A 24,531-nucleotide genomic window follows, 5' to 3' on the forward strand; every position below is an offset into this window, starting at 1 on the left:
TTAAACACATATAAAACAGCCCCTGTCAAGCCGACCTGGTATACGTTTCATGACCTCTCCATGCTCCATGGCAAAATAGGCCGGATCCATAGGCCTTCTAGCTGCACTGATACTGAGAGGTTAAATAAAATAATTACATTCACACCAATGCAGAGAAGGACCTCCAACCCCATGCTTCCCAGCAATCACTTGTCCAGCGTGGATGATATTCATCTTGGATAGGCATATAGCCATGCAATCCGGTGGCTGCGTTGGCCGCCAATAGCATAAGGATCCCTTCCCGAGCCTTCAATGATTCTAGCTTGTCGTGCTCCGCTTCTAGATTAGTGCCACCTTGCCTCTGCGGAAGCGCTGCACGCTCCTCTTCTACCAATGTACGAATGCCACGCAATGTGTCTGGCCCAGGGAAAGAGTACCGAGTGACGTACAACCCTACGGCACGAAGTAATTCACGCTCTCGCTGCATCCACCCGCTTCGACGTGGTGTTAGAGAGCGTACATCTTCCCCTCGACAATAGCGCATGATTGCGTCTCTGAGTTCATGTGCGCTAACTCCAACATAGCCAGTCTCGGTTAAATCCAGCGCCTTGCGTTGGTCCCTGCCGAGCCTGGCTTCCCGCAAAACTCCATCCCAAGCACTGGCAACAGCGCCTAGGAGGCTACCTTTAACTAGGCCCACACGCGACTTATCGCCTACCCGACCTCCGAAGCTTTGGAATAATTGGTTATAGAAATCTCGTGCAAATCGTACATCTCGGAATACGAGAGTTCGTGGTCCAGGTGCTGTGTGGTGGCCAGCTAAGGGTATTCGTTGGGTTGTGTGCGGATAATTTGGATGACCCGAATCGAGACTTGGATGCTGGAGGCCAACACCGGTCTGAGTAAGGGCGTGCAGTCCGGCATGTAACGGTAGCGCTTGGGCTTTATCTGCTGTTAAACATTCAAGTAATGCCTGATGGAAGTATGTTGTACGCGCGACGTCCGCTCGAGTAGCATCGGCTGGGACCCGACACAAGCGATCTGCCCAAGCTACAAACATGGGTTCATTGGAGAAGCTCACAATAAAACGTTGCAAGTCTGCCTGCGCGTTTGAGCTCCTGGGGGCAGCAGTATCCGGGAAATCCAACGCCGAAGGATCGCCTACATGTGTACCCGCTCGAACAAAGATGCTCCTGACTCCGCGCGGATCCTCAACGTAGCTCAGGAAGCCGGTCCGTCGCTTGACAAACAGGGTTTGGTGTTGGAGTATGTTCTCACGATGCGCGCGTACGCCGGCAACATCAACGTAATAAGGCCAGTACCTCGGAGAGTCTACCCTAATGGACTGTAGCGCGCGGACATCCGGGATCAGCGTTGGCGTCATGAGATGGTGGACAATTGGTGGTTGGCTCGAGACTTTAACCTTCACGGGAAGGTACACCGTTTCGCCTGTATCCGCATCTCTTGCAACAAGACATCGAGGCTCTGCTGCCAAGACCCAAAGGTGGCGAAGAAGCTGTAAATGACCTCGGTTGTCGCCCGAATTCAGAGGCATTCTTGGGTAGAACGCAGCGATAAGACATGCAATTGATGCATTGGACGAACTTAACGTGTACCGACCACCCCCTAAGAAGAGCAGGCCCAGCGCAAGACTTGTGGACATAGGTGATCCGAACTTAAAACCTGGGCCGTACCTTCCATAAGCAATTCGGAGTCGACGAAGGGTGGTTAATTCTCCAGTCCCGGCCATAACCATGGCTAGGGCCAACGACAAAACGTTGAGGGTTTCACGAACTGCGCTGCGTTTGACTTGCGCCTCATAGGTTACCGCTAGTAGTATTGATTAGCCCATGAATAGTCCAGACGAACGGTACGTACTGGAGGCTGTGACATGTTTGGTAAACAAGTCAAACCAGTACGCGATTGTCCCATAGGCTCCCTCATCCGCTGTTCCCGCGTACTTGAGTCCAATTGCAAAGCAGGCGCCAGAGATGATATGATAATGTGCCAATTCTATTGATTCAGTCAGACTGGGGTCTGAGTTATTTGTGCTCCCATCGGCGCCATTTATTTGTGGTAAGCGTCCGTGAACCCAAGTGATCGAAGGTTCAATTGTGTCCCACATAATAAGCGATCGACCAAGGGTACGCATGACTAGTAAATTGGGTTGGATACGATACAGGGCCATTGGGGTATCGGGTAGCTCGAGAAGTTGGGCGATGTCTTCTCGTCCTGTTCGAAGGTACATTAACGCCAGAGCAATCGTGGCCGCCGGGGAGGTAATATTCACATCGAAAGAAGGCTTGTCTCCCGGTGCACCAGGTGGCTCTCCTTGAATGTACACTCTAAGCCGAGCAAGCATTTCCATATCCACAGGACTTGTCGCCCTTGCACCTGTACCGACCATTATCATGCCAAATGCTAACGCGGACTTGCGGAATATGCTTCAGCGTCTGTACCGTCGGTGTTTCGACCTATTTCTCCTAGCATAACCTCTGCCATTCGTCGGTGGCGGGTGCCAAGGAACAATAGACCAATACCCGAGACTGCAGCCGTTTGCGTCGCATGCGGGATATTGAGTTCTGCTGCGCGAGGGGGGAGGAGGGCCGGAATATGCACACATAAGAGTTTGGTCGTTGCCTTGTCCCCAGAACCCATGTGCGCTGCGGCGAGCCCAAGTAGTACGCCCATTGACGTGAGCTCATGCTTAGGTGTAAGGTATCTGAACGTATGCCAAGTAACCATGGAACGTAGGTGGCCTGTCAATCCAAGGCCATACAAGAATCCAGCGTGTTCGGCAGTAAGTTCGTTTGGTCGATTGAAGGCAATCCAAGAGCTATCGATGCTTCCGGATGACGGGGATATACGAAGTGCAGCCGCAACACCATTGTGGAATTCGGCGTATTGTTTGCAGTCAGGTGGGATTCGATTGGGCTCGAGCGTTATAGTCACGTTTTGCGGATAGATTTTGACCGAGAGTTCGATTTTGGGGATGGTGTATACGTCGGTCATGACAGTCGGCACAGAACCAAAAGTATATGCCCCGCGGCCAAACGCAAGAGAAAACGTTCGCTCCGCGAGGAAAAACGCTACTTGTTGATTTTCTGTTGCTTGGTCATGTTCGCTATAATCAGGTAAGTCGGCGAATAGACATAGCTTTGCTACACTCACCTTAGCTCTGGCCGTTCTTTCAGCTTAACAATCGCCATCCTGGATGAATTTAGCATTCGTTCTATTTCGTACAAACGCCTGTCCATCCCGAATCGAACGTCCGTGAATCCTTTGAGTCCGAGATCGGTTCCGCTAAGTTCTCGCGTCTGACCCTGTGCTATCGTCTTAGCTTCGCGGCTCAGTTCACTCGTCGTTGGGCGCGCATCGTCGTTGGTGTCCTGATTGTCGGCTCAGTGACCTTGATACCAATCGAATTTTAGGAGAACACTAACCATTCTGGCCCGGTGCTCGTACTCCCCGCCAAATGTAAATCCGGAAGCCTTTCCGCTACGCATATGCGCCAAATCCCGCCTTTCGATCAATGTATACCCTCGGCACTCATCTCCGTAGAAGGATTTAGTTGGCAGCTCCTAAGGCTCTCTGATTGGAGCCCCCACTCCAAGTGGTAACCTCGCGATTGCCACGACCACATTCTCAGACTCTGAAAGGAGACCCACAGCCGCGACGGCCCGAGCACGTTGATCGCCTACAGCAGGGTCACATAGCACGTTAAACACATCGTTCCATAAATGGACACGCTCCGTAGGGTCAAGTTTCCCGTATTCCAAGGCGGGGGTCAACTGGAAGGTGCGTGCCAATTCGCTTAGACGTGGGAAGGAATTGCGACCATGTGGTACAGAGAGAAGGGTATAGAGGTGAGAAAGGATGTCGGGTGGAGCGATGAGGCGTTCGTCAAAAAGATGAGATTCTGCAAGCACGTCAGGATTAAGGTAAGGGTGGGCTACAGATACCCACCGTTTCCGACACAGCCCCTCCATGCTTCAGGAGCATCGCAACATACTCGGCTCCAGTAATCCACGTAATCGGGTCGCACTCTACGGGCGAGTTTAAGTACTAGAGCACCAATCTCCGCGAGTCGGTCCATTTTAGTTACATCCGTTGCAAGTGTTTGGGCGGCGAGATGTAGTGCGAGCATTGCGGGGGCCAAATATGGAGAAGTGGCCCCTGGCTGCGTCTGCACAACTGCATCAAAGCTTCGCGAGGTAGCCGGATCAGGTTCGGGCAGAGCCAACCCAGCGGCTGTAAATATGGTCTCGTCCCTCATCCTTGTATGCGTCCGCGTGCTTGACAGTAACTCCCAGGCATTGCTATGGCTGCTGATTTCTCGTTTTCCTGCATTGTCTCCAAGAAAAACCTCACATACAGCTTCTCCAAAACATTCGAATTCTGTCTTGTCTACATCGGGATTTTCACCCCATCGTTTCTCCAACCAGCTTTTACGAATCCTCCATCCTTCATTCGCTGGGACGACCCTTGCTAGAGCCTCGAACCCCAATTTAACGAGGTAGTCATGCGGAGAGAGATCCAAACACAATCTCCCTTTAAGGCCATCTTCGTATTCGATTGTTATGCTTGATCCAACAGGATTGCGCAAAGCAACTGGCAGGGGGGCGTGGAGAGGAGTAGCGTCCATCGACTTTGAATCCACTTTTTTGTGCCCACGTACTCCTGTGTACTCCAAACTCGAGGACAATTTGGGCGAGACAGAAATGGTTACTTGGAGTTCTCGGAGTTCCCAAAGAAGGACTTTAACGGTCCCTTCAGAGGTGAGAACCAGGAGGTCCTTAATTCCGGGCGAGTGATGGAAAGTGCAGAGACTGAGCGAGCTGAAAAAGTTCCGATAATTCGGGAAGATAAAGATGAATGCTGTCGAGTAAGGGAGATGATTTGCAAGGATTGTGAGGGGAACAGAATGGCAAGATTAGAGTAATCGTGACGGGCATCGAATGGGTGTATAGTTATCTCAGATGCATGGCTAGAGCTATCCCATTAAGAGAATGTGAATAGGTATGATGCGCTTTCAAAGGGCTAAGACTTACTCGTACTCGTTCAAATCGAGTTGAGTTACATGTTGGAGCCATACGTGGGGTCGCATGCTACTATCGCCTACACCAGCTAGCTCATCCCCTTCTCCTAGCCCTCCACCGATATGAATCCGATCCATAGTGCTAGTTAAATCATTTCGGCTGATCTGTGGAAGCATGGGCCGTGATGTTGTTCTCCCAATGGCTCTTCGTCTTCATCGTCCTGTCCAAGGGGGATGCGATCCAGCCTGTCGTTGACCACTCGCTCGCGTGGTTTTGCGCCTCCTCCATGGAGAGACATAACGGGTTTACGGGAGGCATATCTCCAGATGGTCAACCGCCGTTTTTGATTATTGTGCGAAATGAGGAGTCGCTCGTGGTCTGCATCGGTGCCGCCCGATACATACAAAACTGTGTCAGAGGGGTGTAGACGGGCCGACGGCAAAGGCTCGACAACGGGGGGAGTACCACCATCTGAGAAGCCTCCAAGTATTGAACGCGCGCAGCCGACAATTTTGAATTCGTCAAGGGGACTAGCAAGGGAAAAGAGGGTGGGGAGCAACGGGGTGCCTGTCTGGACAGCCTCGTCAAGTTCTTCCCGATCTTGGGCGCGTTGACGAGAAGACCGGTGGGAGACATTTCCCAAGCGCGTCGGACGAGAAAGGGAAGGTGAATGGTATGTTCAACGCCATTCCGCATCAAGACCTTGGCAATATCTCGGAGGAAAACAACTAAAGCGCGACAGGCGGTAGGCGATTCCGGTGCGTGGTCATCCTGTGACGGGTTCATACGTTGCCTTTGCAAGAACTGAAAGAAAGGACCAAACGTGGGATTGTCATCGAGAGACGAATCATGATGAGAAGTTGCGTTTTGAGTGGATATAACATCGTCGGGATGGAACCAAGCCCAGCAAACCCATTGAATATCTTGCTTTTCGTGTGCAAAGTCCCAGGTTCGGCGAGGTATTCCTCCTATGCTCCAGACTATGGTGCGATTATTCCAAGATAGTTCTTCTTCGCCTTGTCCAGGGACCGGAGAAGGACCAGCCAGACACCTGACAGCCGTAGCAGAGGATTGGTTGGGAGCAAAAACATTTCGAAGGCTCTTGAGCAAATCTGACTCTTCGATATCATTTTCGGTTGTAGGCTCATTCCCCAGAGAGCGAAGATAAGTTTGCCCAGGCGAGAAAGGCGCTGTGCTCAACGGAGCGTGGATCGACATGGTAACAGAGGGGTGTAACAAAGCCGGATGTAACGACGCGCAAACGCAAATCACGTGCGTTTGTTGGTATGGCCAAGCATGTGAAAGGGACGAATCGCCGGTCGTCGGGAGGGCGGTCGGGAGCGTCGGACGACAGAGGCGGGTGTGCTGGAGATAGAGAGGAATCAGAGGACTCAAGGGAGGAAACGGGGGAGCGAGCTTTGCAAGCGCCGATCGGATGCAGATCCTATCCTTCTATAAGAAGCCAGCCATGCCTGCAACTAACAATCACCCAATTCGATTCGACTGAATTCTAAGCATGACTCTCAAGGCAGTTGTTCTCGGTGCTGCTGGCGGCATTGGCCAGCCTCTCTCTCTTCTCCTCAAGACTAACCCTGCCATTACCGAGCTCTCGCTCTTCGATATCGTCAATACTCCTGGTGTTGCAGCCGACCTATCGCACATCGACACTCCTGCTGTCGTCCAGGGTTACCTTCCACCTGACGATGGTCTCGCAAAAGCCGTCAAAGGCGCAGATGTTATCGTAATCCCTGCAGGTGTCCCCCGAAAGCCCGGGGTATGTATGCATAATTTCGTATATGCACTATCACTGACGCGTTAACCTCAGATGAGTCGTGACGATCTCTTCAAGGTTGGTCATACGACTATAGCTGGCGCCCATACTCACACTGCTACTATCAGATCAACGCTGGCATCATCCGCGATCTAGCCATCGCGATCGCAACCAACGCCCCCAAGGCATTTATCCTAGTCATCTCCAGTGCGTTTCCACATATATTCGGTGATTTCATCGTGCCGATCATCTATCTTCAGATCCCGTAAATAGCACTGTCCCTATTGTCGCGGAAGTTCTCAAGAAGCATGGTGTCTTCGATCCTAAACGGTATATACCCCCACTGCAATCGCTTTCCAATTCCATCCAATTTATCCACTTTGCAGACTATTCGGTGTAACCACACTCGATGTTGTTCGGGCTTCTACATTCATTGCAACTGTCGCTGGGTCGGCGTCATCTGCACCCGACTACACCGTTCCCGTCGTCGGAGGTCACAGTGGCGTGACCATTATTCCTCTTCTCTCCCAAGCAAGGCCGTCCCTTCCATCCAGTCAATCGAAATCTGATATCGAGGCTCTCACCAAACGAATTCAGTTTGGTGGGGACGAAGTTGTCAAGGCCAAAGATGGAGCAGGAAGCGCCACTCTTAGTATGGCCTATGCCGCTGCTGAATTTACCAACGCAGTCCTCAAGGGCCTCAAGGGCGAGGATGTAACCGTACCTAGTTACGTTCACATTAGTGCCGATCCTGAAGGTGGAAAGGCCTTGTTGGCTGAGATTGGAGACGATTTGCAGTATTTCTCGACGCGCGTCAAACTTGGGGTGAGTAGCTTCCCTAATCGTGTCCATGTGGGGATTTGATTGATTGACGAACGTGGGGATAAAGCCAAACGGTGTGGAGAAGATTCTTCCTCTCGGGCAGCTTTCGGATTACGAGGCCGCGTTGGTCAAAACCGCTACTCCAGAGCTGAAGGATAACATTTCCAAGGTAGGTAGATTGTTATCGTTGGTGAAATTTTGCTGACCGGTATATTAGGGTATCAACTTTGTTGAGCATTCTAAGCTGTAGACACACTGCTAGGCCTTGCTATATTTGCGTGTTTGAAGGAAAATAATGTAATATCAAAATTATAAAGATCAATCGGCTATATTGCGGAGAATGTTCGCAAGCAATCCCGCAGCTTTAGTCAGTCTGTTATTCAAGTTAGAGTTCTATCTGACTACAAGCTCAATGAGCTCCGACATTGACTGCAAATGAGTTGCCTTGAGTTTGGGATGAACAGCTCGAAGCTTCGCAGGCCTTCGTAGCTCGTCAACTTGTACGAATCTGTGGGCGCTTTGGTGGGCTTCAGCCGCTCACGAGGGGGTCCAGCCATAGGCACGGGTGCATGTCAATACACATCCGCATATATAGTGCACTTGACGGGGACCGGTTGAACATCAAAAAATACGGTTTCAACCTCTGTCTGCTGGTTCTATACATCGAGTTATATATATGGTTTATTCACTAGGGTTAGAAGGGGTCTGCGCCACTTCCGGCGTTCAGAGCCAAGCTCTCATCCTGCATGGGACCAGTTTGAATACGAACCCCGGGATGTGCGCTATTTGTGTCATCCGGGTACCTAAAATCCGTCGCGTTCCTCCCTTTGCCACCACCTCTGTCTCCTCCTCCACGCCCTTTTCGTCTGATTATTTTGATGGTCAAGATAGCACCTATCAATCCAATACCTATCATTGCGATAGTAACAACGTCTGCATGGTCCTTCTTTTTCTCGACGTCTACCAGAGATTGCTGGAGCTGCGATTTTAGACCGGAGAGGGCTTTCTCGACAGGGGTGATGTTACTCATGGGCTCAGACATGTGGGGAGGGGAGTGGTCCACCGGAGGAGGAACGCGCACCGACGAACCTGTAAAACACATATAAAAAAATAGACGTGTATAAAGGCATACAGATTGGCTTACGCGCCGCAATTCCCACTGCTATCAAAACCAAAACAGGCGGGGTGATCAAAAGAGCTGTTCCAAGTCCCTTGTTGGTCGCGATCATGTTGGCTCTTGATCGAACCACTTTATGAGCCTGATAGAATGTATCATTCATCTTTACGTGTCGCGCGTATTTCTCTACGATCGTCTAGGTAAATAAGGCATTTCCACCAAGTTGGAGGTATATACTTAGGATTTTACTGAATTTGTAAAGCCATCGGTGGATGTCCATGGTGGTGCACCCGTACTAGTGTATAGCCACATTGCCTCGAGGTCCTCCAATAATTTGATTTGATTAGTCCCGCTGCGGAGCCCGAGTGGAATCAGGTGGCTACGCTCTTGTTGGTTTGAGCTATAGTGGAGTTTAATCAAGCAGCTACGACGCATATAGGCCGTTGATAGGAATCATTGCCAACGCCTCATGATATCGATCCACACATATATCATATATAAATCGTGTGACCCCATCATGCACACATGTATGCTCATACATAGGCACTTGCGTGTCTCTTTTTTAGCGTTTCTGATTTCACATATGTAAGCTCAGCAAGGAATCAGTCATCCAGAATGTGTGTACATGTGCTCGCAACAATTTCTTTTTGGTAAATTAGACACCCGTTAAATACAGCTCGTTCAACGACTCAATTTGGGCACGGTTTATCCCGTGAACGATTCTACCTCTGTATTTGAGACTACTCGTTTAGTCTTATTTTTAGGAAGTCTTGATTCCAAGAAGTCATCTTCAGTGCTGAGTCTATGCTGAGCACGAACGATTTCGTCCTCATAAGGAGGTGGGGGACCACATGTTTCTAGTGTCCACTCCTGCGAATCATCGTCACTATCATCGTCTTCCTTGCTCTCATCGTCACTCCTGCGCTCATTGTTGTTTTGGCTGCCACGGTTCCGGCCTCTACCATTCCTATCGCGGCTCCGGCCTTGATGTTGTTCGCGACCTCTACCTCCACTGCTCCCGTCCCCAGTTCTCCCTCCCTCGTCGCCGTTGTTTGAGGAGCGCCCCCCACTATTCCTGCCGTTTCCGGAGTCTTTGTCGTCACCCTTGTCTTCACTTGCAGCTGCAGTGGCGATTCCTGCGCGGCGGCGGCCACAACTGCAGGAACCATCGTTCCTGTTGCCCCGATGGATTGCATGATAGCAAAAGCGCTACCTGCTTGAACAGCGCCTCCATATACTACGCTTTGGACGAGCGCTGCCACCGATCCTGAATAAATAATTGGTTAGATTGTTTTTATCAATATTATATTCAATATGTATCAAGAGATGTATCGGTTAAAGTGGTATCAAGATTACACTCGGATCTGTTCATAATACCGAGAGTCTGTGGAAATAAAGGTCAGGTACATACCTGCTGCAACACCGGCTGTAGTAAATCCTAATAAGGGAGGGGCTACAAAAACTCCTACCCCAACCGCTGCTCCTGCTCCGATTCCTTTTATAACTAGACTCACATAACATGCACAGCTATCAGTATACCCATACAAAACTTCGCATAATAGCATATAGGTCTCACTGACTTTTACTACCCCAGCCCATGAGCTAAATCAACGAATGATGCGATGGTTGCTGTTGATAGCTACTCACAAGACTTTGTCATCACTTAAATATAGCCAAGGTAGCAAAGCGGGTCAAGCATAGGGGTTTGCCACCCAGAATATTCTAGCAATAAGACACGTAGAAATTACATGACGGCGGTATTCTAGTTCCCTTATACCGATGGGCATGCGGCTGGCCAGAGTACGGGGTAACAACGTTGTGGGGCTTCATTGGAACGAATCGCTGATACATACATGTGTTGGAAGAGTTCAGCATTCTGATGGAAGCTTAAGTATATCGTCTTTACATTTTTGAGATTATCAGTGAGTTGAAATAACGTATATAGCTCTACGCCCCGTTTTCGTCTGGCCGATGAATATTCCATGCTCAGATGTTCCGGGCCGGACCAAAGAAAGCATGTCAGTCGCCCTTTACATTTGCGCGAAAGACTCTCTAAATGGGCCCTACACCGGTCAATAGGTAAACTTGGAGTTTCGAATGTAAATTTCGGGCTGAACTCATGCGGTTTATCTGCCTCCTCATCAATAGCTAACTACAGCGAGCTGCCAGCTTGGATTGAAAATCCGTTTTGTACCTTGCTCGCTGGGAACAAATATTTGGTGGCAACAATACGCATAATGATTCCAGAGAACCTATTTATAACGGGAGTGAACAAATGGTGCTATTCGCACATGCGGTTTCAAAAAAAAGAGCAATTGGACAACTGACATACTCCTAACTCTGATTGTTTCTCGGGCGATAAACTTCTCCACCATGACTCGCATTTATCGAATACCTTATCGACCCTTGGTCTTCATCAGGGCTGGAGACTTGAAGGATACCTTGATCGTATGGCGATCGATCTTGGACAAGTTTGTGTAACCTCTCTCTGAGACTTGCACGCTGTGACCTCCCTTCATTGACAGGATTTTGATTTTCCCCTTCACTCTGCTTCTCCAGGTCTTCATTTTCTTTATCCTCTTGAGCTTCTTTATCTCCGTCCTCTCGTTGTTCTCCGTTGTCATCGGGGCCCTGTCCTTGGCCCTGTCCCGCTTCTACAGCACCGGCAATGCCTGTAGCACTAGCACCAGCCACTAGCGCCGGGACGATCGTTGCCGTTGCGCCAACCGATTGCATAATTGAAAACAGGCTACCAGCCGGCACAGCAGCTCCGTACACCGCAGATTGAATGGCTGCAGCCACAGATCCTACCAAATGGGTCAGCAAGAGTTATCACGTTCACCAAATAGCCCGGCAATATACTTGCAAGCCAGAACTTGGCAACTGCAAAACAGGGACAAGAAATAAAGCGCGTCAGCTCACCCGCTGCAACGCCAGAAGCGGTGAATCCCAGCAAAGGGGGAACTGCAAATACAGCTACACCAGTCCCTACTCCTATCGCCCCTACTTTGGCAACTTTTTTGACAGGGGGCGGCATGTTCTCTATCGCCTCGCGGGCTGCTCGCACATCTTGGCAGATATTTAGTCCTAGTCAGTAGGATAAGTGACATAACCTACTGGGATTATTTGCTACCTGATTCCAAAAATTATTCATGATGATGGACCTATGACACGGCTCTCGTAGTGGTTATATCTCATAGTTTGTAAGTTAGCCACCACGCGGTTACAAATAACGGCAATCAAAAGGGCCGTCGCCACGCGAATGTGTGCTGATGCATGACTGACGCGCCTCCAGCCTTCAGTTGACTTGGGGATAAAAGAACTTCTCCGAATGGCACATCAATACCTGTGCACCGAACCACCTTGGATATCATTTTATTCTATTTAGTATGAATCGGTTGTGAACCGCTCGCTAACAAGAAGGAAAGTTTGTGGCGCCAGATACACAAGTACTAGCGCCGGGATCATGCCAGCAGCCCACAAACCCCCATAATAGCACTCATAGCTACAACCACGAGACATTCTGCTTCGAACGGATACACCCTCACTTCGATATGTTCCGCATTGATTAAGCGTATGAAGAAATAAAGTTGTCTCAGGGGGCTCCAAACCAGAATATTGCGGCAACTGCAGCTACAGCTGTGATCCCTATCTCCTATATACATGTGCTCATCATAGGTTGCGGATCATATAGGCAGTGGGTGCAGACGTGATGTACGCTGAATAGTCTCTGTCAACTCAAGCATAGCGGAGGCCTCTGTCGTTTCGGAGAAAACTTACGATGGCCATTGGATGTATTACGTGAGTCACTCACTTGAAATTTCTAGTTCGTCAAAGCCGCAGCAGTAAATAAGTTCGGTAACCAGTTTTTTTGTATAGAATTATTTGCCTTTCACATGTACTCTATACGAGGCTTTCGATAACCAGTTTGTTACGCTACGCATGTCCATGACGCAATGCCTATCAAGAAACGGGATTCGCTACTATCGAACTAAGTGACTATATATACAAAAGCATCCGGCTTGGGACAGGATAATACTGGCTCTTTCGTGGACATGTGAGCCACAGCGCGTGGAGTCATCAGTGCGGTATTTGACCGAGGGAGGAGGGTCGCGGTCATATGAGACCTTATGGCGCACTGACCGCGAGAACCCAACCTGCCCTGGCGTTTTCAGAACTCACACACCATCCCTAAAGCCCCTTCGCATATTTAATTTTCTCTATCTGTTTATTTGTTCATCTTACCATACATCCATGCCTGTGACCTACCGATACTGCGCGGTTCTCTGCCACCCTAAGCCTTCGATCCGGACGGAGCCGCAGTCTACGGTGGCTACGACCTCCCCCACATTTACTGCGTACACAATACACACAGTATGGATGATAGCGACCGACGCATAGGTTAAGCATCTAGTATGATAGCCTGGGTAAACCTCAGCAACAAGGTCTTCAGTATCAGATAATACAGGCGGCCGCGTTTGGAACACATAAACATGCAATCGCGAGTGGCCGATATCTCAGGGTAACATAGATACGTGGTGTACGTACTTTCTGTGCTTGATGGTGTACTTGGGGTTACAATAATATGCTTCAAGCATGCTGTGCACTTCTGGAAGAATACACTACTGGTAATTTGAATACATCTAAGTATATGCATTCACTTCACGAATTGGTGCCTCAGTTGATCGTGCACCACAGTGAAAAGTCATACAACTAAATTTAGTTACTTTCAATAGAACTCGTTTACGCGCAAGAAACATTTAAGTTACATGTAAATATACTTGTTGTTACATGCACTTCGCATGTGACAACATATTGGTGGTTAGGTCATGTAAACTTACCCGCATGTATCCTTCCTTCTGTACACTAAAACTTAGATGTTTCTGTACTTGTTTTAGATGCCAATACATGTATTAATCTTGGTTGATTTGACAGCTATTTTTACACGATTTTACTACTACAACTAAACGATACCTGCAAATGCAGGTATAAAATTCGTACCAAATCACATAAACCATAATCCCACGCGTGCAAGCCAGGTTGTGCCAGTAGCCGAGAAGCAGCATACAGATAACATATAAAGAAATGATATAAACGAGGGGTATAAGACATGGGAAATGGGGAAGGAGGTAAGCCTAAGTACGAGGACGAAGTTCGCGAGAGGAGTGTTGCGGTGGCCGTTTAATCTTGATAACTCCAACCGCTTTTGCCTTGCCCTAAGTTCGATGTATTGTTAGACAGTCAATGTAACAAAAAAATCCACCGACCGTGTTAACAAGCTGTTCTGAGTCGATCTGGGTCGTGTGAACGGCTTCTATGGCTGATTTTGACGGGCCGACTTGAGGCTCATCCATCAAGCGGGTATGCTATAAGTGAGTATTAGTATTGCGTGCAAAAATGTCAATTTGACGAACCTTTGCTGAGCTCGAGTTGTGAGTAATGCGAGGAGGCAGGGGCGGGAGCTCTTCATCTTCGTGATCGTCTTGCTGCGTCTGACGCACCTTCACGGGCTAACAGATAATTTAGTTGCGGCACAGCACGACCAACACTCACGTACCGGGCGCCTCCGACGTGGGGGCTCAAGCTCCTCTTTCTCGGCATCCTCGTCGGTATCCACCGTCGGTGAAAGCTATTGGTGTAAGTAGACAATAATAAATACACGTCTAGGACTGTACTCACCTGTTTACGCTTCCCTTCCTGTTGACCTTGTGTTCTCTCGCGTTCACCTGCAGCACAGTAGACTTTTATTTGTAGTCTAAGGCAAACTTGTTAGCCTGCAGGAGCTTTGAGCATACTGACATACCTCGACAGGTTCGGGCTCGGGGGAGCTTTCAATAACGGGACGCTTGGTCACTCTCTTTGTGACAGTTTGAGTGGGCTAACAGATATGTAAAAGTCAAGAAATAAAATGAATAAAATAATTTAGATAACTTACCTGTTCGTCGTCCTCATCCTGACTCTCATCCTCGTCACTATTACCCTTCGCTTCCTTGTGACGACGGCCGCTTGACTTGGAAGCTTCCGGTAAAGCCCCCAGCTCCTTTCCCTTTTACCAGGCTTTGACGCAGCTGTCGGCTTTGCTCCCGCCTTGCCCTTAGAGTTGCTGAAAGTCTTGTTGCGGGCGGTTTCTTGTGCAACAACCTTATCGGCACGTCGGCGCTGAGCGGGGGTTGGCTCGGGCGGCAAGTCCGGTTCCTCGTCCTCGTCGTCCTCGTCGTCCTCGTTGTCCTCGTCATCCTCGTCCTTATCGTAGCGTCTGTCTGCACGTGCCTTGGGCCGTTTGTTCTCGAGGTCGTGGTCGGCTCGTTTTTTGGGCAGGAAATTCAAAGGAAGTGCCGTCTGGGTGGTCTTGAGACGACGAGCGTTGAGGATGTAGTCGTCCTGGTAGGCAGCCTTGTTAGTATCAGGGTCGTTCTCGTCCTCAACGTCCTGGTAATCATCTCGATCCCCATTGTCCTCCTCGTCTCTCCCGTCCTGGTCGTCTTGTCCCCCAGACTCATTGCGCTTGAGATATAGTTTCGCTTTCTTGTTTTCTAGGAGTTAAATTAGCTAAAAATGAATATTTATATTGAATGTTTAGTCAAAAACGTACTGCCGGCCTTTGTGTAAGCACTGTTCGAGGCAAAATACGAGCTCAGCATCGCATCGATTGCCCAGCTATCCTCGCCCGACTCATTGCGCGTGTGGTACAAGAAAGGAAATCGTTTGTACATCTAACCAAGTACTGTTAGCCACTTGCACTAAATGAGATAAATAAATACTCACATAATCATTAATTTTCTTCTTCGTCGACGGGCCATAGTGCTTGAGCGTGAGCTTCTGACCCGGCTTAAGCGTCAAGTTCCTTGGGCGGAACTTAATTGCAGCCTTGCGGACGAGCTCTGTGGAATGTGAATAAATGCGAGTGATATAGAAACATGATTACTTACCCGAATGTCTGATGAGAAATCATAGTCGTCCCGTAATCCAATAGCGACATGGATGGGATCGTGGTTTCCACGGCCGGGCTGATAGCCTTTGGGTTTTTCGATCCGATGGCAGTTTGCCTCGTTCACGGCGCTGAAACTATAAGGGTTAAAATAGAACCCGTGCTTATCCCCAAACAGGTGCCCATGTTTGAGCACGTGTTCATACTTCTTGTGTCGATGGATGAGTCGTTCCATCAAAGTTCGCTTGATTTGCTGTGTGCCGTTGACGGTCTCGTATACACGACCCCCACGCTTCCCCGGTCGATTTTCGTAAGACGTTTCGCAAGTGTCGTATGGGTGGGGCGGTGCGTTGCTGTGGTCGTTGTTGGTTTGGCGACGCTTGGATGGTCCTGATACAGGGGATGGGGAGCGACCACGTTTGCGGGAGTTGGAGGGAGCTGGTGTCGCATCAGGAGAAGGGGTGGGAATAGGAGGTGGAGTGGGGGATAACAGGCGGTTCTGTCTCGCCTGCTTGTCGCGCCGAGCAAAAGCGCGGGGGGTTGTACTACGCTCAAGTACGGATTCGGGCTGTTTCTCGGAATTAGGACTGGACCTATCGATCCCAGTAAATTAATTAGTATAACATAATTAGCCCTTGTTTACTGAATGTATGCGATCAAACTTACCGGGTGTATGTGTTTTCGAGCTCTAAACGCTTCTTGGGGAAGCCGTTACTGGAGCGGACGTGTGTCAGCAGGCTAAGATACAAATAAATGCGCGTATAACTCACTTGTTGGGTTTGCTACTACTAGTCTCTCTGTCCGGCGAAGGCGGCAGAGGTGTGAGGGTTCGATCCTCGGCTGAATCCACAGGGCTGGACAATTGGCCAAGTGTCGAACCCCGAGATTCATTGAGCTCGTGGCCTACCCAATGTTAGTCCGACAGACTATACGTACTTAAACAAATCCAATGTACCTTTTACTGTGTCGTCGCGTTCTGGGGGGAGATTGAATTTATAGGAGTTAAACATGGAAAGAGAACTCACGGATTGCTCTGAACGCTAGGAACTGCTTGAACTCGGCTAGGAGCCCAGGATCCATGTTAGAGAGCTCCATAAATATCTGTACAAATCTCTTGTTTAGCTTCAATTAGTAAATTAGAATATAATCTTGACTTACCTCAAAAATTGTCGTATGAAGCCGTTCAAGTCGGAACGTGCGGAGGCAAGCTAAGTGAGGCGAAATGAAAATTTAGGATATTTTTATTGCCGCAGGAACAGTGCCTTCTGGAAGGCAAGCAGAACAGCAGGACGAGGCGGGAGACAGCAGTGGTGGTCGGGAGCAAGGTGGCGGGGACGGGCGGGGACGGGCGCTGGCGGGGACGAACCGGCGGATGGGCGATCGGCGGATGGGTGATCGGCGGATGGGTGATCGGCGGATGGATGATCGGCAGCCACGTGACTACGCGACCGTGTCCTTGTGGGTCTCGATCGAAATTAACTAAGTCCCTCGATCAAATTTGACCAAACCTCTCTCCGCTCGCGCCTAGGCCTCATCCCTCATGTCTGCTATTGCTCGGCGCTTTCCTGGCAGCGGCGTCCTAGTCTATTGTGCTCACTGCAAATGTTTATTAATTCTAACACTCGAAATAAACATATGAAGGACTGGCGGCCCAACTTGGATTCGGATGTACAAACATTTAACATTGTGCTCTGAGAATTAAGTACTGATAGTTTTTAGGACAAAGACTTGGAAAGAAACAATGATATCAACATAAATGACGATTCACCGCCGGGGGACTCGCAGACGGAGAACAAGGAAATGAGGACGCGAACATGACAGGCGCGCCCGGTGAGCATCATTTGAAGCTATTATTAATATATTTCTACTAAAGAACTGCTTACATGTACCTCAGATTCTCAGACTAAAAGTAATGATAACGATATTGCTCATCAACTAGCGGGTCAGGAGTTTCGCATGGAAGGTATGTCCCCATAGTTGCTATCAAAATCTGAATATGTGCTAATAAAATTACTATAGAATATCCACAGATCAACGACACAATTGGCTATAATACATACGACCCCGAAGGCGATACATTGGACGATGATGACCGTTCGGACTACTCGCGCGGCAGCTGGTACCGGGTCGCCACACCCCTCCCTTCTCCACCGTCGCCTCCACCCGAACATGAGAGCGGTCTCTCAGAGCCCGACGATGATGGATTCCAGAACGTTGACGCCGAGGACTATCGGGAATACGAACGATGGTACGCGGAGGATAACATATATGAAGACTCAGAGATGCGTAAGCACTTTTATACAAATGAATTTATCCATTGTTACTCACGATTTTGCTAAGTACTGACGATGAGGAGGTTGATAGCATCATCATGCTAGCGATCCGACAGTTTGGAAGTGTTACACAGAACGACTATGAACGAATTCGATATTCTTACCGACATAAGCTTCAACTCATGAGTACCCAACGCTTGAGGACACGTATCGCCGCTCTCTCCGGCGTTGAACCAGAGAACGTCGACTGCTGTCTCAAGTATGTCATGCATTCACTGGACAGTACGCCGAAGAGGATGTCTGTTCGAAATGCAACGAACCCCGTTACGACTACAAGGGTCGACCTCGAAAGACCTTTCAGTACCTCCTGCCACCCCACGCTCCGCGCATATTTCAACAACCCCGACTTCATTCGGAAAATGCTTTATCGATTTAATTTTGTTCGACAGCCAGGTGAAATGAATGATTTCTTTAATTCATCTCGGTACGATAAACTATTGCACACGAATATTGTCATTGACGGCGACGACACTGGAGTGCCTCACTTCCCCGGCAAACACGACATTGCACTTGCAATCATGACTGACGGCGTCCAGATCTTCGACCAGGTTCTACCGAGACTAACACGTGCTGGCCGATCATGGCCCAGAACCTTAACCTGCCGCCGGAGGAACGAGCTCAGATGCGGAATCTTATTCCGTTAGGAGTTATCCTGGGCCAAACAAGCCCAAGGATTTTGACTCGTTCCTCGTCCCTCTTGTGAACGAATTTATCGAGCTTGCCAAGGGTATCGAGGTCTACAACACAATGAACGGCGAAACTATAACATTGCGCGTTCATCCGACAATCATCTCTGGCAATATGCAGGCAATTAAATACTTGATGAATTTCAAGGGTCCAAACGCTCAAGTGCCTTGTCGTGAGTGTCTTATTGTTGGCTGTTACCACCAGGGGAGGAAAAACGTACTATATACCTCTGGCCGAGCCGCTTCGCGCGGACTCTACTTCCGTTCAATCGTACGATGCTCATAGCCTCCCCCTTCGAACCGACAAAAAGACAGCTGCACAAACTAGAAGGATTATGAGACCGCACGCGTGGGTCTTGCCGATGATTTACGCAAAAAGTACGGTATATGCGGACCGTCTATTCTTGATCGCATACCCTCTCTAAGCCGACCGGCCTCTTATCCCCATGAGTTTATGCACTTGTTCTTACTCAACCATGGCCCGCTCTCTTTTCTCTGTGGACTAATACACACTCTGGTATCTCTGATTCTGGTCGCGAGCAATACTGATTTCGCATTCCGACTTAGTTCTCATAGGCACCGAAACAGTTGGTGCGACGAATGATGGACCTATGACACGGCTCTCGTAGTGGTTATATCTCATAGTTTGTAAGTTAGCCACCACGCGGTTACAAATAACGGCAATCAAAAGGGCCGTCGCCACGCGAATGTGTGCTGATGCATGACTGACGCGCCTCCAGCCTTCAGTTGACTTGGGATAAAAGAACTTCTCCGAATGGCACATCAATACCTGTGCACCGAACCACCTTGGATATCATTTTATTCTATTTAGTATGAATCGGTTGTGAACCGCTCGCTAACAAGAAGGAAAGTTTGTGGCGCCAGATACACAAGTACTAGCGCCGGGATCATGCCAGCAGCCCACAAACCCCCATAATAGCACTCATAGCTACAACCACGAGACATTCTGCTTCGAACGGATACACCCTCACTTCGATATGTTCCGCATTGATTAAGCGTATGAAGAAATAAAGTTGTCTCAGGGGCTCCAAACCAGAATATTGCGGCAACTGCAGCTACAGCTGTGATCCCTATCTCCTATATACATGTGCTCATCATAGGTTGCGGATCATATAGGCAGTGGGTGCAGACGTGATGTATGCTGAATAGTCTCTGTCAACTCAAGCATAGCGGAGGCCTCTGTCGTTTCGGAGAAAACTTACGATGGCCATTGGATGATTACGTGAGTCACTCACTTGAAATTTCTAGTTCGTCAAAGCCGCAGCAGTAAATAAGTTCGGTAACCAGTTTTTTTGTATAGAATTATTGCCTTTCACATGTACTCTATACGAGGCTTTCGATAACCAGTTTGTTACGCTACGCATGTCCATGACGCAATGCCTATCAAGAAAACGGGATTCGCTACTATCGAACTAAGTGACTATATATACAAAAGCATCCGGCTTGGGACAAGATAATACTGGCTCTTTCGTGGACATGTGAGCCACAGCGCGTGGAGTCATCAGTGCGGTATTTGACCGAGGAGGAGGGTCGCGGTCATATGAGACCTTATGGCGCACTGACCGCGAGAACCCAACCTGCCCTGGCGTTTTCAGAACTCACACACATCCCTAAAGCCCCTTCGCATATTTAATTTTCTCTATCTGTTTATTTGTTCATCTTACCATACATCCATGCCTGTGACCTACCGATACTGCGCGGTTCTCTGCCACCCTAAGCCTTCGATCCGGACGGAGCCGCAGTCTACGGTGGCTACGACCTCCCCCACATGTACTGCGTACACAATACACAGTATGGATGATAGCGACCGACGCATAGGTTAAGCATCTATAGATAGCCTGGGTAAACCTCAGCAACAAGGTCTTCAGTATCAGATAATACAGGCGGCCGCGTTTGGAACACATAAACATGCAATCGCGAGTGGCCGATATCTCAGGGTAACATAGATACGTGGTGTACGTACTTTCTGTGCTTGATGGTGTACTTGGGGTTACAAAAATGCTTCAAGCATGCTGTGCACTTCTGGAAGAATACACTACTGGTAATTTGAATACATCTAAGTATATGCATTCACTTCACGAATTGGTGCCTCAGTTGATCGTGCACTGCTCAATCGTAGAGAATTCGATTCTGGACCTTTCGGTTTTACTGTCAAAAATGGCGTTAGTTATTAGAGCAGCATCTGGGACTCCAGACGTCGTATTTTCTAGAGATGCAAACGCGCACATAAATCTGATTCGTAACCCACGACCAAAATCCCGGGCCACCTCAGCAGCTAGGCAGTGTATCTACGTATTTTTATATGGGCGGGAATTATGATAGCACACCTCGACTAGATCCACGTCCGTTACCTGCCCATGTCCCCCAAAATGACCTGGTTCGCGCTACCCCCGACACAATAAGAAGCTGGAACATTAGCATCGCTTTTATCGCCGTTGCATTCATAACGACTGGTTATACAGATTGAAACGGGGCATTGAGAAGAAAATGCGTTAACTGGAGGACATCCTCCCATTTAACGTCATACATCCTCAAGGTGATTGGTATAAATCACACGGACTAATTATACCATGCTGGTCGGATAACATAACATCGAACGGTGCCTTCTTGCCTTATTTCAACTTTGCTATTATTATCTGCCCCTATAGATACTTTCATTCGTCTATCTATATTTACTATCCGCCCTTCTACCTGAATGGATTTTTCATTCCCAATCTCGTTCCTTTCATCCCCCCTGCTGGAGCAGTCGTGAGCCTTAACGGAAAGGATAGTGGAACCGATGGTTTTAGTCGTAACAACAATTATTCGTACTGTGTAGTGGCATAAAGTAAATTTCACAATGATTAAAAGGATATATCCATGTGAGTATGCCGGAGGATGAACGATGCCATGCATATGTTAATCGCTCCTTCCCTCAGAGTTCTTAATAATATTACCCTGCGGAACACGCTCCTTCCCGTTCTCTATTTTAACTCTTTCGTATTCTTTATAGCCAGCGTAACCTGTAACCAGATCTAGTACTAGTTGTCACAATGAGTTTGCTTTGTTGAATACTGCCCAGGTCCCTGGACCCGTGTGCATACGTCATACAATTCACTGGCAACACCATAACTACAAAGGATTTGGTATGCACACTCAGATATTATTTTTCCCATATGCACTGGTTGACGAACCTTACCATATATTAACATTGATGGATGATCATCCCATGTTGAACTGCTATGAGGTTGATACTGTATGCCCCGAGTGAACAGGTGAATGGATTAATTTGAAATAAATGCGAGTCCATTCTGTGTAGGTTTTGTTTGCTCATTTAGGTAGCACGTTGGCCGACCTTCCGGGTATTCCCTGAAACTGCGAATTTAAATGAATTGGCCGCGTGCGCCTCCTGTCTGAGCATCGCCTGCAGTGTATCGAACAGTCTTGCGAATTCTCAAACTCGTATTTCCATCCAATTTAGTTCAATTCTCAGTATCGGATAAATTAGACCGTTCTTACTGATGAGGAGATTCTAAGGTGTGCAAATGCTCTAATCGGTGTGAACACTTAGGACCGACAACACACTAAGGCCCAGGAAGTAGTTTGAAATACTTTGAATGTTCTCCCATTTCTGGGGACCATGGGGACCTTGCCAGGTAGATCCCAGTCTAGCGGTTTAGTCACCCTTGTGCTCCAGACCAACTTTTCAATGCCCACCGGCGGCGCTAAGAAATGAATGAGTTATGTGGCTTCTTTTGGAAAACTGCAATGACAATGGATTTATTCGCCTAGAATATATGAACCAGCTAAAGTTTTGGGCTTAGTTAGTCGAGTCTAGTTGTCACAAGGGGTTTACGGTTGATTGACAGACGCCAAGAGTTCCGCACCCAACTGTCAAGTTAATGAGACCATCAACAAGCCAGTGATTAGCTTTGGTGACGTTATTAAATGTTCTGGCACCGAGGGCGTACTTTCCCGAACTATCCCGGTGAAGGATCAAGGATGGGGACCTCTGATCAGTCTAAGAACCCCTTCCCCAAAAGGGCGAATTTTAATATTGGCGTTGGTAGTATTTGTGTCTATGGATGTATTCGTTAAGGGAAATCACTGCTCTGGTAAACTTACCTTATACCATAGGATCTCGGACTTCCGGGTGGCGATCGGCGTGTCGGTCGGCGTTATGATCTACAGACATTAGGGTTGGAATATTAAGCGAATCAATGCATCCCCCTTCGGGAAAGATGAACGTGTGAAAATTGAAGGTTATTTGTGATCACATCCTCGAGGAACAGATCAGAAGTCACCTGGTAGCAAAAGTACATTCATTCGGGTTTGATTTTACTAATTTACAACTATATGCACATTAGTTTGGTTAGGAAGTTCGTGCCTCCTGGAACCTTTTGGCGGCCTCCTTGAAGTTGATGACATTCCAGATGGCCTTGAGGTACTGCAATGGGATTTTAGATATCATTTGGCCAGGGGAAATGATGGCATAGCTTACGTCAGGTTTCACATTCTTGTACTGCAGGTAAAAGGCCTATAAAATCTACGTTAGGGACCAACTTGAGCAGCGTTATTCTGGGGCAACTTACATGCTCCCATATGTCGACACCAATAATCGGAACATGAGCTGACAAGTAAACCAAGTAAGTTAAGATCTATGTGGAGTTATCTAGGACTCACAGAGCAACGGATCCTGGTTGGAAGTGGTTACGATTTCCAGTTTCTTAGTAAATTTGTTGTATCCCTTGCATAGAGCACGTTAGAAATATGTTGATTTGAATTAGTGAATAGTGATACTCACCAGCCATCCCCACCCACTTCCTTGGATTGCGGCTGTCTGCTCGTTAAACTTCTTAATGAGCGCATCTACGCTACCGAAATCTTTCTCAATCGCCTTCTTGAATTCCCCATCCTCCAGCTTAGTCTCAGGGCTCCCATTGGGCGCCAAATTCTTCCAAAATAGTGAGTGGTTAATGTGCCCACCGCCGTTAAACTTGAGAGCGGCCTGGAGTGCAATGCGCTCCTTGACCGATGGTGCTTTAGCGTGAGATTCTTCGGCGGCGTTCAGTCCGTTGACATAGGTCTGGTGGTGCTTCTTATGGTGAAGGGTCATGATCTCCTCGGAGATATGGGGTTCGAGTGCCTACATGCGCGAATGTGACTCGCATAACCGGGCGGCACGCCTTGCATACTCACATTGTAGGGATACGGCAAGTCAGGAAGAGAATGGATTGAAGCTGTTGCAGAGGCAGCAAATGCCCGACGCGCCGGGATACGGGTAGCGGTGCGAGTAAGAGCAAACATGGCGGAATGGTGGTGGTTGCGAGCGATTAGACAACGATGACGTTGGTCACGCACGCTCATTAGGTGATCGCCCGTGGGTCGGCTTCCGATTTGTTGATGTTTGGCCAGACGGATGAAGAAATTAGATTAGATTCTTGGGATGACTGCACCAATCAAACCCCGAACAGAGTCTTTGCTCGATCCACTTGGTACATCCCCAAGTCTCTTGCTGATTCAATATGACATCTCGTCGCCATTTTCTCCAATACTTGAACAAACTGTCAAGGATTTGATAACAAGGCAAGTAAGAATTACATTTTGTCCCAAGCTATGATTGACTCAAGCGTGGTGTCAGTCAAGTGCAGATAATATTCGTATCCTTCCTTCTATCCCCTGGGCATTATATAACGAACATCGGGTCACCTCTGCTTCATGTGCTCGACTATAGTGCCATCATCCTAGGATATAGTGATAAATCGATCCCTGATTTATCATCCGTGGTCACAGCCAGACTGTCATCGAGTACGCCTGCCTTTTGAATAATTTGGATTATACACTCAAATTATAACC

At 48.4% G+C, this 24,531-nt stretch overlaps 8 protein-coding genes across 8 annotated transcripts; 2 read left to right on the forward strand and 6 right to left on the reverse strand.

The window, feature by feature from the left end:
* Positions 1 to 139: 139 nt before the first annotated feature.
* RhiXN_12017 (anaphase-promoting complex subunit 1) lies at positions 140 to 5,155 on the reverse strand (the record flags this gene model as incomplete). Its single annotated transcript, XM_043331832.1, has 9 exons — positions 140 to 1,809; positions 1,858 to 2,373; positions 2,439 to 3,103; positions 3,151 to 3,368; positions 3,423 to 3,560; positions 3,618 to 3,898; positions 3,946 to 4,817; positions 4,901 to 4,972; positions 5,031 to 5,155. 9 exons carry the CDS (start codon positions 5,153 to 5,155, stop codon positions 140 to 142), a joined length of 4,557 nt encoding a protein of 1,518 aa, XP_043186593.1.
* An 8-nt stretch (positions 5,156 to 5,163) lies between these two features.
* Positions 5,164 to 6,236, reverse strand: RhiXN_12018 (anaphase-promoting complex subunit 1; the record flags this gene model as incomplete). Its single annotated transcript, XM_043331833.1, has 2 exons — positions 5,164 to 5,548; positions 5,596 to 6,236. 2 exons carry the CDS (start codon positions 6,234 to 6,236, stop codon positions 5,164 to 5,166), a joined length of 1,026 nt encoding a protein of 341 aa, XP_043186594.1.
* A 298-nt stretch (positions 6,237 to 6,534) lies between these two features.
* RhiXN_12019 (malate dehydrogenase) lies at positions 6,535 to 7,861 on the forward strand (the record flags this gene model as incomplete). Its single annotated transcript, XM_043331834.1, has 7 exons — positions 6,535 to 6,792; positions 6,844 to 6,867; positions 6,918 to 6,996; positions 7,050 to 7,119; positions 7,176 to 7,614; positions 7,679 to 7,780; positions 7,829 to 7,861. The coding sequence occupies 7 exons, from the start codon at positions 6,535 to 6,537 to the stop codon at positions 7,859 to 7,861; spliced, it is 1,005 nt and encodes a 334-aa protein (XP_043186595.1).
* A 444-nt stretch (positions 7,862 to 8,305) lies between these two features.
* RhiXN_12020 (uncharacterized protein) lies at positions 8,306 to 8,891 on the reverse strand (the record flags this gene model as incomplete). The annotated part of the gene is made up of 2 exons (XM_043331835.1): positions 8,306 to 8,700; positions 8,756 to 8,891. 2 exons carry the CDS (start codon positions 8,889 to 8,891, stop codon positions 8,306 to 8,308), a joined length of 531 nt encoding a protein of 176 aa, XP_043186596.1.
* A 542-nt stretch (positions 8,892 to 9,433) lies between these two features.
* Positions 9,434 to 11,882, reverse strand: RhiXN_12021 (interferon-induced 6-16 family protein; the record flags this gene model as incomplete). Its single annotated transcript, XM_043331836.1, has 4 exons — positions 9,434 to 9,884; positions 11,124 to 11,535; positions 11,651 to 11,797; positions 11,846 to 11,882. 4 exons carry the CDS (start codon positions 11,880 to 11,882, stop codon positions 9,434 to 9,436), a joined length of 1,047 nt encoding a protein of 348 aa, XP_043186597.1.
* A 1,981-nt stretch (positions 11,883 to 13,863) lies between these two features.
* On the reverse strand, positions 13,864 to 16,736 carry RhiXN_12022 (uncharacterized protein; the record flags this gene model as incomplete). The annotated part of the gene is made up of 13 exons (XM_043331837.1): positions 13,864 to 13,944; positions 13,996 to 14,094; positions 14,143 to 14,238; positions 14,286 to 14,357; positions 14,408 to 14,483; positions 14,664 to 15,261; positions 15,321 to 15,441; positions 15,494 to 15,607; positions 15,658 to 16,249; positions 16,323 to 16,370; positions 16,427 to 16,559; positions 16,612 to 16,632; positions 16,682 to 16,736. 13 exons carry the CDS (start codon positions 16,734 to 16,736, stop codon positions 13,864 to 13,866), a joined length of 2,106 nt encoding a protein of 701 aa, XP_043186598.1.
* A 734-nt stretch (positions 16,737 to 17,470) lies between these two features.
* Positions 17,471 to 18,633, forward strand: RhiXN_12023 (Transposase family Tnp2 protein; the record flags this gene model as incomplete). The annotated part of the gene is made up of 4 exons (XM_043331838.1): positions 17,471 to 17,486; positions 17,551 to 17,619; positions 17,676 to 17,904; positions 17,997 to 18,633. 4 exons carry the CDS (start codon positions 17,471 to 17,473, stop codon positions 18,631 to 18,633), a joined length of 951 nt encoding a protein of 316 aa, XP_043186599.1.
* A 4,414-nt stretch (positions 18,634 to 23,047) lies between these two features.
* RhiXN_12024 (superoxide dismutase, Fe-Mn family) lies at positions 23,048 to 24,042 on the reverse strand (the record flags this gene model as incomplete). Its single annotated transcript, XM_043331839.1, has 6 exons — positions 23,048 to 23,122; positions 23,177 to 23,212; positions 23,268 to 23,305; positions 23,359 to 23,422; positions 23,480 to 23,821; positions 23,875 to 24,042. 6 exons carry the CDS (start codon positions 24,040 to 24,042, stop codon positions 23,048 to 23,050), a joined length of 723 nt encoding a protein of 240 aa, XP_043186600.1.
* Positions 24,043 to 24,531: the final 489 nt, after the last annotated feature.

The sequence above is a fragment of the Rhizoctonia solani genome, chromosome 15 (genome assembly GCF_016906535.1).
Source record: "Rhizoctonia solani chromosome 15, complete sequence".
Classification (NCBI taxonomy): Eukaryota; Fungi; Basidiomycota; class Agaricomycetes; order Cantharellales; family Ceratobasidiaceae; genus Rhizoctonia; species Rhizoctonia solani.